The sequence below is a fragment of the Aulonocara sp. 'chitande type north' Nkhata Bay genome, linkage group LG7 (genome assembly GCF_057382095.1).
Source record: "Aulonocara sp. 'chitande type north' Nkhata Bay isolate Kocher_YH1m ecotype deep benthic linkage group LG7, A_spYH_male_GT1.1, whole genome shotgun sequence".
Lineage (NCBI taxonomy): Eukaryota > Metazoa > Chordata > Actinopteri > Cichliformes > Cichlidae > Aulonocara > Aulonocara sp. 'chitande type north' Nkhata Bay.
This window is the reverse complement of record NC_141350.1, coordinates 7,592,899-7,604,043: the sequence shown is the minus strand read 5'-3', so window position 1 is coordinate 7,604,043 and position 11,145 is coordinate 7,592,899. Positions and strand designations below refer to the sequence as shown.

The following is an 11,145-nucleotide window of genomic DNA, read 5'->3' as shown; positions in this document are numbered from 1 at the left end:
TATCCATATTGCCTGCCCAGTAGGGCGATGACAATACCCCGCCAGCCTTTCATGGCTGAGGGATAAAAATAGTTGGGCATCCCAGCACTAAAGCACCATTATAAAGTACATCTAGCCAGGTGGGATATGGAATAAAGTAAACAGAAGTGAGGATTGGTCATTTTTATTTATTTTTTTCATGTGTTCAGTTAAAACGTATTAAAACAACAAAGCACACTGGGAATGTGTTGGATTGTCAATAATAGTGATAACAAACATTTAAACAAAAAGTAAATTTTATAGTGTAAATGAAATGTTTCTATTTTTGCTGAATATAAAATAAAATATTGAGAAAAGTAGTGTGCACAATAAAAATAAGAATGTGTTTGTGGGACTAATAATGACACTCAAATGAAATATTTGCACATATATAGGAATGGTCATTTTTAGTGGAAATACATGGAGGAGAAATGTTGGTCTCTGGGTGGAATACACACTTTTGCCAGACTTTAACAAGTGTACAATCAACGTTACACAGCAGTCAAAAATCATTTCTGTGCTGTTGGTTCTTCCATTTGATACCATTCTTCACTACATCCCTTATTGCTTTTAATCATTTTTTGTTAAGACATATGAGCCCATTTCCTGCAAAAATGAAATTACTTCACTGGTCCAATATAATGTTCAAAGAACTGAAACGCTGTCAGGTGGCACATCCACACACTGCACTTTGTGTTCAGGGTTCAGTTCCTGAGCTCTTCTCCTTTTCTTCCCTGTTTCTGATGATGCCGTACTCCATTGCTTTATCCAGGCAGTTCTGAGCTATCTTCGAGACGGCATCTGGCATGCCCTCTCCTCCCTTTGCAAGGACGGAAAGAATCTCCAGAGCTTCGCTCTCTATGAGTTTCTCAGCCAGACTCTTCTCTGCCTGGATCATGTTCTGAACTATGACCACTCCACGATGACGTAGGTCAGGTATTTCACTGAGCAACAAAGCCTGCACAATTTCTAGCCAGTGGGTTGTCTGAGAAGATAACAGAAGTCATGTGAGCAAAAATAGAGTAAAAAAAAAATAAAATAATGGTAGCGACACTACTGGAGTGCTTTTCTTACAGTTCCAGGGATGCGAGCGCAGAGTTCAGGATGTTCGGCTGTCAGCATGGCCAAGGTTCCTGCAGCAGCTTTCCGCAGCCTCCCGTCATCCTCTCCGCTATAAAGCACGAGCAGCTTCAGGCGATCATTTCCTGTGGCCAGGTAGAGCTTCTGCACCTGAGGATGCCACACAGCACAGCCGCTACTGTCAGTTCAACCGGTATTCATGTATTCAAAGACTTGTTAATAAATTATCCCTTACCTCAGTATTTAAAACCAAGTTGCACATGCACTCTGTGGCAGAAGCTCGTACAAGGTCATGCTCCTCAAACATGTAACCTTCAATTTTAGGTACAGCTTTCTCCTTGATGATCTTTTGCCTGTGAAAGTGTATACTTAATTCAGAAAACTGAAAAACACTTATGAAACTGCGCTGATCAGGATAAAAGATGCTTTAAAAGGCAGATATAATGTAAGTTTTGAAAAAAGTAAAAAATAAAACAGAACAAGGCATGCTTTGCATAACTGCACAACTTCAGCGTTAATTATCAGCTTCTACAGTGAAAACAGCTTTGACAGGAAATTGGATTTCAGTGGTCAACAGAGACTCTAAATGTTTCAGTCTTTGGAAAGTTGCCATACAAGAAAATTACTGCATGTTAATCAAGTCTGTGATTTAGTCTATATTAAGTCTCAGTCACTTGTGGTCACCCTGGAAGAATTTAAAAACAGGTTTGATGGAAGGATTTCACACCATCTAAATACTTTATGCTAAGCAATAAAAGTGACACATGTATTGATCTGCAAAAGTAGCTTTGCAAAATGCAGAAAATGTAAAATAAATAAATAAATAAAAGTATCCTAAATGTAATGTTCTGGAATGAAAATAGACTGTTTTGTATGAATACTTTTAGTAGAGACTCCCCCCTAGTGGCGAACCTGAGTCTATCGTTGATGCCAGCCAGGTTTGTGAGAGCCATGAGTGCCTCAAAGTTCTGCAGCAGGGTGCACTCAAGCCTCAGAAGGCTGGTTAGTGGGCGTACCACCTCATAGATCTGACCCCAAAAAATACACAAACAAACAAAAGCAAGATAATGTTAAAGAGTTATTGTATTTTTTTTAAGTTAACTTGTGTGTTACTGTTTGCATTTTTACCCTTTCTCCTGGAAAGGCAATCTCCGGGTTAGACGTGATGGTTATTTTTGCCAGGGCTTGTGCAGCTTTGATTTTTCCTGCATCTGTGTTGTCGGATGCAAGTGGGATCAGAGCCTTTTGGAGGAGAGCAGCAGACATAAATCATTTAAGCCTTCTGAAGTGTGGTGCTTAGTTAAGAGTGTAGGCTAAACCGAGTGTATTTTAGAATAGAATAGAAAAAAATCTTTTAATTGTCCCACAAGGGGAAATTTGGGAAATTTTTATCAGTACACTCTACCTTTCCTCCACCCTGTGCCACCACTGTGCCTCTGTCTTCCTGTCGCTCCACTAGGGCCAAGAACACCCTGCCGTGAAAGATTATATTAACCAGAAAATCTACAGAAAAAACAAGACTTACTGCCATTTTCCTACCTGGCAATACATTCCCTACAAGCCTCAGTGAGTGCAGGACTCTCCTGTTTGACCATGCAAACCAATGCAGACACCACACCAGCCTCCAGCAGCTTCACCAGCCTTTTCTCTACATAGGAAGGTGCATCCTAACATAAAAAAAAAGCAGGCAGAAATATGAATCATAACCAAAAATAATTGAAATGAAGCTGTATAAAATAAATATTGTGCTATGTTAGTTCTACTTGAAAAGAAAAGGTTAATTTTAGTATTACCTTGGGATGTTCCTCAGGTACATGCTGCTTTGCATACTTGGCCAGCTCCACCATTTGAGGGTCTGGTTTCTCCACATCATAACTGTTGGTGCAATTCACTAATGTAGAACCCACAGCAAAGAGCACAGTCTTATCCTCGGACTGCAAAAACACACAGAAAACACAAAAAGGGCATCAGTGCATTTCAAGCATGGATGACAATCTGGTCCTGTGACATGAAATAGTTAGCAATAGTTACTTAGATTTAGAACAAATGAGTCCAATGAGAGACAGGAAAGGACTACTGATTAACTGGTCAGCGCTATAGACAGGACTAACACTGCCATCTAATGCACCGTGAAGGTGTGTGCCAAATATGCTGACGTTTGGTTATGAAGAATCAGACCCTGTTAACTCCACAGAAGTCAGAGTGGAGAAAATATAAGACTTCAGTTTAAATTCTTTCAGCTATGAGGAAAATAATGATGAGTTATACCTTTGCAAGGTCAAACATGGCCAGCAGGGCATTCTTGTCTTCCACCAAGTCTTCCTTTACATCTGCATCAAAGGTGAGGTAGGCGAGACCTTCCACAGACCAGCGGCGGGAAGTTGGGGGGAGAGTCTCATTACACAGCCACCTTACAGAGAAAGAGATAAAGCTTGTCAGTTATTTGAAATCCAGTAATCCACTCAAAACCTGGTATTTAGATCAGGTTTTGCAGATGTACATCAAGCATGCTGCATCTCTTAATCTATACCTAGGGCTTAAGATTCAATATAAGCCAACATACTTCCTGCACTGCTTGGCAAGCTTAAGTGTAGATCCCTCTGCAAACTGCTTCATGCTGAAATCTGTTCCTCCTGCTGATCCAAGCTTGCACAAACCCTGTGCAATAGCCCACATACACATAGCTGTTATTTTCATCTTTATTTAGAAGTGTTATTTTCTAAAACTATCTGTGGTACTTACCACTAGGGCTCTCACACGTATCCTGTCATTCTCGCTCTTCTTGTATAGGTCCTTTAGCAGGGACACTCCGTTGGCTGTGATAAATGAAGCTCTCTTGGCTTTGCCTGCAGCATGGATTAGAGCCTCAACCGCTACCTGCTGGTGAGTAACATCTTCGGAGGCACACAGCGATATCACGGCATCCATCATTCCTGACATTTCCAGAGTTCTGTTACCCACATCACTTGGCCCTTGTAGAAGCACTGATACTGTCTGGATGGCTCTCAGCTTGCCGTCTAGGCCAGGCCGGCTGAAATGTTGCCTGCTCACAACAACATTATGTTAGAAGAATCAATCAGTTTTCATGCTCACAAAGGACTTGTGATGCAGTTCTGGAAAAAAGATCTAAACGAACAAACAGTTTAAACAAGCTTCCTTGGTCAACTCACTGAACATATTCTTCACATAGTTTGTTGAAGTTCTCCCTCTCTTTGTCACTCTTTAGGTCATCATAGAGTTTGCTCAGCAAGACTGAACAGCTCATGTGACTGTTGTCTGTAAGAGGTGGCCCTTCTGAGATCTCTGGGACAGTCCCAGCCACTTCCAGGATTTTCTTCAGCCCTGTAGGAAAACAATGAGTCTCTAATTCATATACAGTGATAACAGATAACATCAGTTATAAATTTTCTAACATAGAAAAATGAACAAAATAAACATGCATCTTTGTGTCACGGTAATGCATGCCTTGGTATCCACCATGGTTTAATAAATTATTTGCCTACATGTAGGATGTGTTTCATACCCTGGTCTACCACCCATAACGTGAGGGAGTTATCTGGGTTTTTCAAGGATTTGCGGGGTACTTGTTTGACAAGGAGATTTATAGCGCTGTCTCTGCCCGGTCCTGACACATTTGATGCTGGCATCATTTCCAAAAGGTGTCGTAACATTGACCGCAGCTCCTTGGATGGTTCTGTGTTAAGATTCATATAGTGAGTAACAATTAAATGTAAAGAACACAGAGCCGACACACACAAAACATTTGCTAAAGGTTAACCTTCAGTGTAACCAAGTTCCCAATATAAGTATCTAAACTCACCAGGAAGTATAGCTTCATCTTTTCCTCTGATCTCTCTTTTCATTCCCTCTGTCAGAGCTTCAAACATCACCTGTAGCAGATGGCAGGCAGCCAGAGACACACTTGAAGCTCCTGATCCCATTACCACACACAGCTGCTCCATTCCCAACTCATTCACTATCGCCATAGTCTGGAAATTCAAAGAATGGACATCAGCAATAATGAACTGCAAAACAACTGAGTGACAAGCACATTGAACAGCCTGCTCTAGCTTCACATTAATGATGGATGGAAATCAGAATGCATATAAACCTTTTTTTTTATAATTCCAAACTACAAAAATACAAAAAGTGACTTTAAAGATGAAGCAAATAGTAATCTCAAAGGAACAGTCACACTTACTCTAGACTGATGTCCTGTGCACAAACCAACCAATGTCCTGAGAGCAGAAAGTACAACATCCTCCAGCTTTGACTGCAGAAGTTTCTGAATTAGCTTCACTCCATCATTACGGAAGATCTGTTCAGCTCCTGCTTCCTCTCGAGATAGCACCACTAGATTCTGAGCAGCCTGAAATTGATTGAAGGATTTGATTATTTTGGTGCCGTACAGTTTTACAGACGCATTAGCATTAATGAAGAAATATCAGGCGCATCAAGAATGAATTAGAGGAATGTATTCATCTGCCTTTTGAGTTATTCTCACCTTCTGTCGATCGCACTCTTTAGTAGATGGATCTAAGAGGAGGGAGAACATCTGCTGCACACGAGCATCGGTGGAGTTTAGTTGTGCTGACTAAAGGGTTAAGAGAAATGATTTCGATTAGCAAGATACAATTTAGAAAATAAGTTTATCCACACCTTTATCCACATCACACCACCTTTTGCTGAATCTGTGCTCCCAGCTGTCTGAGCAGATCCTGGAAAGCTTTATTTTTGGGCTCCAGTTGGGCACATCTCTGAGCATCCAGAAAGGCCTGGTCAAACCGGCCAAGTTTCTGAAATGCCTGGGCCCTCCGAAATCTGGCTTTCACATCACCTTGGTCAGTATCGAGTGCTGGAAAGAGACAATAATAATATTCATCAAAGCTTCAAAAGCATCTGTGTAAAGACACATTTCATGCAACAATGTCCAGAATGCTGAAAATCACAAGTTGTGAATAATGTTATCCATTATAAAAAAAATATTTCTGCTGTAACTATTGCTCAATAAGAATTCTTTGGTCTATAATACCTACCTAATAACTAAAAGTTTGTTTTTGTTAAGACAACATAATGATACTGGTGACATATATACCATTATAATTATGTTGTCCATTGTTTGTTTAATTATTATATTGCAGGAAAAGATGCTTGTATGTAATCGATGTCATCACACTGTTTGGCCAGCAGAGCGCATTCAAACTCCATTGTTTACAATACTCTCAGTTTGCACCACATGCGGCAGAGTATCAATCAAGTAGTGTCTTCACAGTAAGTAAGAAAAGTCAGTAAACACTTTCACTTTTTCAATATAACTTAAATATAATCTAGATATACCATAACATTAAAACCACTGGTTTAGGTGTCCCATTACTACCAAAACAGTTACTAGGTCATGGTCACAGGATGGCTGGAGAAGTTTTGCTGTCTGGTACTGGGATATTGGCAGCATAACCCTTTCTTGGTACTGTGGATTGCAGCGTGAGGGCCTTCATGTATTAGTGTTGTTCCACTCAATCATGTGATAGGTTTGGATGTGGGCAGTTTGAAAGCTGGACCAGTGCCTTTGGCTCTTTATCTATCTAGCAATTTAAATCTATATGTATAAAGAAAATATATACACAGTATGAGTCAGATGAGCTGATCTGTAGAAAATTGTCAGATTAGTAGCTCAGTTTAAAGTTGTCATGCTTCTTTGGTTTCTTTTCTATTTTTTAGCATCTGAATGAATGAAATATAAGGCCATCTGTGCGTATATATGCTTGTGCATTATGCGCATAGATTCATTTGTATGTATTTACAGAGGTATTGCAAATTACCTTATTGTTAACTACTCATATACACAAAGTACAGGTTGATAAGATATTTCTGCACCTTTTTTGTTTGCCTTGATATGACTGTGGAATTTATTATGATTTTACATATTCTAACCCATACATCGTAATATAAGTGCACTTTGCAACCTCCGTGCCTTTCTCTTGTCTTTTATAGATTACTCCTGTTTCTTATTTATTCTTGTTGTCTTACTATTTATATTTATTTCCTGCATAGTTGGCGTGGAGCACCCACAATTTCATTGTACGTGTACAATGACGGCACGGTGGTTAGCACTGTTGCCGCACAGCAAGAAGGTCCTGAGTTCAATTCCACCATCAGCCCGGGGTCTTTCTGTGTGGAGTTTGCATGTTCTCCCCGTGTTTGCGTGGGTTCTCTCCGGGTACTCCGGCTTCCTCCCACCATCCAAAGACATGCAGCTTGTGGGGATAGGTTAATTGGATAATCCAAATTGCCACTAGGTGTGAATGTGCGAGTGAATGTGAGTGTGTCTGTCCCTGTGTGTTAGCCCTGTGACAGACTGGCGACCTGTCCAGGGTGTACCCCGCCTTTCGCCCTATGACAGCTGGGATAGGCTCCAGCGCCCCCCGCGACCCTGAAAAGGATAAGCGGAAGCGAATGGGTGGATGGATGTACAATGACAATAAAGGGCTATTCAAAAGTGTACATGGCGAGGTTCCAGGAGGATGACTGTTATCATTATGGTCATTGTGCAAGTGCAACCTTTATAAGGTTGGACAGGATCCAAAAACCTCCAGGCAGGAAGTTACTTTTATCCATAATTGTTAATGTGACTGGCGAATATGGATAAAAAGAACACAAGCCAATATTCATATTGTGAAACTATTTGGATGATGAATGAACTTTAAACCGCGTAAAATAGGGCTAATTTGAGCACTAATACGGACTATTTTCTTTAATTTCAGCTAAGTTGTGGGCCGCGATGAAAGAGAAGTTATTCAGTGATGTTGAGAATAAACAAGAGAACATACCGACCTTTCGAGGCATCAGCCTCTGCCTTGCTGTACTCCTCCAGCTTAAGGTAGCACGCAGAGCGGTTACGGTACAGTACAGCTTTGTCTGCATGGTTGTCAGTCAGCTTCAGTGCTTTGGTGTAACAGCAAACAGCACCTTGCATGTCTCCTGCCTTGAAAAGAGTGTTTCCTTCCTCTTTCAGGGCGGCGGGGTCCTAAAGTAAAGACGGGGGGAAAGGTAGCAGCGGGATCACAGAGAAACTTCGATCAAATGTATTTGACTGAAATTAGCTAAGCTAGGCAAAAGTAGCGAATTGTTTCTCTACATTACCTTTTCTTTTTCAGTATCACTCATCTTTAAGGTGTCGCACACAGTATAATGCAAATATGTAGATTTATTTTACTATACGTGGTCGCAAACACCGCTAACTCCAGCCAAACATGTTACATCTTTCTACACTTCCGGGTGTCGGAGCACGTTGATGACGTGCACCGCCCTTCTCGCCCACGCTGTATTACCATAAAAGGAAGAGAACAGCTACAACGTTTCTGCCTCCATCTCCACTTTATTTGGTTATATTTCCATTCCATGTGGCTTTCTTCAGTCCATGCAGACACAGAGAGTTATATCAGGCTACTTATGTCATAAAGAGGGGTTGTGAAAGCCAGCAGTTCATTTTTTTCATACATTCACCATATCTGTCTGAGAACTGTAATATAGCAATATAGAACTATTTTTTAAAAAGGAATTACACATGATAAGAAGGGTTGTTAGGTTGTGGGAAAATCACTCGTCTGACTGAGTTGTTCTCCACTCGCCACATTTTGTAAATGTAATCACAAATGCTCAAAGTTATTGAATCAATAGAGCAGCTTTAAATGATATATTTTTAAGAATTCATTTATGTGAAGTTTTAACATAAATGTTATGACTTTTGTCATTATTGCCTTTAAAAAAAAGAAACTAGTTATTTTGATTAACTGTATAAGTGTATGCGTAAGTCTGATTAACTAAGTACCACTCAAAGATAAATTGATCTTTTACTGTAATTATTTCAAATTTTTTAGCACTGATAAATGTCAGTAACTTAGATAAGTATCCTATGTATGATGCAGGACAATGTTAAACATTTTTATGTGAACACTGTCCACTTGGGGAGGCTATTAAGCAATACAGTCTTTTATTATACTAAACTTGATCAAGACAGGAAGAAGGAACTAGTGTTTGTCTTCTACAGTTTGCATGTTGTTGTATTTATATGTTACGTGCTAGGGATTCCATTTGAAATGTTTGTGGATGTTAATTAAAAAGTTTTGCATGTCAAACTGGGTTGTTCCACAGTGCCAGTTCAGCCAAAATATGTACTTCAGGTCATACGTAGAAGAACAACAACTTAAATAATGTGTTACATTAAAATTTAAGCACCTCATAGTGAAGTGATTCATTTATTATGAACCAAGGAAAACGTTGTCTCACTTTTTGGAAACAAGAGTGCATTCTGAATTTTGGTGTAAAAAAATAAAATAAAATAATATAATTGCAAATTAATATGTTAACCTAAGGTCAGCACTACTGCTTTGTCTCTTGCAGTGGAACTCCACAGTTAAAAACACTAAAGGACGTGTACTGCATTTCTTATACCAGTCCTATGGGAAATCTCCTTTTACCAATACTGTCTAGCACTATTGTTCGGTGTCCTCTGTCGCCTTGGAGACAAGTTTGTCACCTTTGGTCCTTGTGCTCAGGTACACCTGTTAAGGGTCTTATATTACCACAGCACCTTTGTTAATTTAGAAGAATATCCAGCATGGTGATTGGTATATATTTCCTATTGCCTGGACTTTTCTGTAAGGTCTCTTACATAATTTAGTTGCAGGAAATCTAAAACAGCACCAGGGTCCCAAAGAAAAAAAGGCCTGGCCTGAAATCAACAACAGCTGAATAAACATTTGCTCCTTCCTTTTGTGGAAAATTATGCTGTCATTACTGGTGGACTTTCTGGAACCATAGTACAGAAATAACTTAGAAAGCTTAAACATAGCAAACCACTTTTAATATTTTTTGAGACCTTATAAGAAGTTATTGTGTGTTGCGGCTGGAGTAAAACACATTTCCTGTAATTTCCTGCGTATTCTGCTCATTAATAACTGAAGTGACAGCAGACCTTCTGTTTCAAAAAACAGACTTCGATAAGCCACCAAAAAACAACAGTGTAGCTCATCATCAATGCACCATTATGTTTTCCACACAGGGCTTTGCTACTGTTGTTTACCTGCACTGTGGTTCTCAGCAGCTGTCACTGTGGCCTAAGACTCTTTGTCTGTTGGCATAGGACTTTGGCAGGGGTTACAACAGTCCCACTGCAGTAGCTTTATAAAAATTTCATAGAGATAAAACTTTCCAGCTACCTCAGAAAGAACTCTCTATTGCATTTTCTTTAAATGCCTGTGTTTCTTATAAACAAGCACAGCACTGGAAACAAAACAGGTGAATGCTAGTTATCTTTAATGCACTATCTATGTGGGATGATTTGCTTTTAGTCAACTGTTAATTATTAGTGTCTGATTTCTATGCTTAAAAGGTTCTACTGCCATAGTCCACTGAGACATAGTAGGTGAGAAATGGACAGCTACTGTCCTCCATTTTTCAGTCTCTCACATACATTAGTAGAAAAGGTCTTTCAAAAGGTATTAATAATTTTCAGAATTGAATTTGTTTAGAGCAAAGACGAAACGCTTGTACATTCTTGCTTTTTATAGGAACAGTAAAAAAAATCATTGAATCTAGTTTGCTGTGATGTTTAAAATGTAATAACAAGCAAGAGTAATTAAAAAAAACTTTAGTATTATCATAACCAGTTTATTCCTGTGCCATTGGCGCAGCACATAACAGACTTATTAGCCCTTCTACTGTTCACATTCTGTGCCTTCAGTGTAGGTTCAGGTCAATTTTGAAATGGGCCATGGATTCCCTTATAACATATATCTTGTTTCTTTTAAGGCTTTATCTTTCAAGGCACCCTATGTATAACCTCAGTTACTTATGTCCACCATATATGATCACTACTATACTGTTTTACTATAACACTGTTTGGAGATTCCCCCATGATTCTTCAAAAACCTGCAGGTGCCTGTCTGTGCAGGAAGCTATAGGCAAATGGTGGAAACACCACTGTACATTTAAAATCCAGTTTCAGTATAGTTTCAGTTTCAAGATTCCCTAAAATCGCACCTGTCT

The 11,145-nt window shown here is 39.5% G+C and overlaps 1 protein-coding gene across 2 annotated transcripts; it reads right to left on the bottom strand.

Annotated features, from left to right (window-relative positions):
- Positions 1-147: 147 nt before the first annotated feature.
- unc45a (unc-45 myosin chaperone A) lies at positions 148-8,374 on the bottom strand. 2 transcript variants are annotated; one of them, XM_086298241.1, is made up of 19 exons: positions 8,239-8,374; positions 7,926-8,122; positions 5,778-5,953; positions 5,603-5,692; positions 5,300-5,467; positions 4,919-5,087; positions 4,622-4,792; positions 4,269-4,440; positions 3,841-4,141; positions 3,662-3,756; positions 3,367-3,508; positions 2,892-3,032; positions 2,638-2,765; positions 2,504-2,570; positions 2,227-2,340; positions 2,011-2,126; positions 1,334-1,451; positions 1,093-1,248; positions 148-1,003 (listed from the first exon to the last, which is right to left on the bottom strand). In XM_086298241.1, the coding sequence occupies exons 2-19, from the start codon at positions 8,017-8,019 to the stop codon at positions 716-718; spliced, it is 2,706 nt and encodes a 901-aa protein (XP_086154367.1). In that variant the 5' UTR covers positions 8,020-8,122; positions 8,239-8,374; the 3' UTR covers positions 148-715. The 2 variants fall into 2 exon arrangements, with proteins under 2 accessions (XP_086154367.1, XP_086154366.1); XM_086298240.1 differs by having other exon boundaries at positions 7,930-8,122; positions 8,239-8,370.
- Between the last annotated feature and the right edge of the window lie 2,771 nt (positions 8,375-11,145).

Excerpts from the sequence above, each read along its gene's own strand:
- unc45a (XM_086298240.1), bottom strand. The coding sequence starts at position 8,262 with ATGAGTGATACTGAAAAAGAAAAG. Across the intron at positions 4,142-4,268 it reads CTATGTGAAGAATATGTTCA|GCAACATTTCAGCCGGCCTG; the intron begins GTGAGTTGACCA and ends TGTTGTGAGCAG. Across the intron at positions 3,033-3,366 it reads CCATGTTTGACCTTGCAAAG|TCCGAGGATAAGACTGTGCT; the intron begins GTATAACTCATC and ends GTGTTTTTGCAG.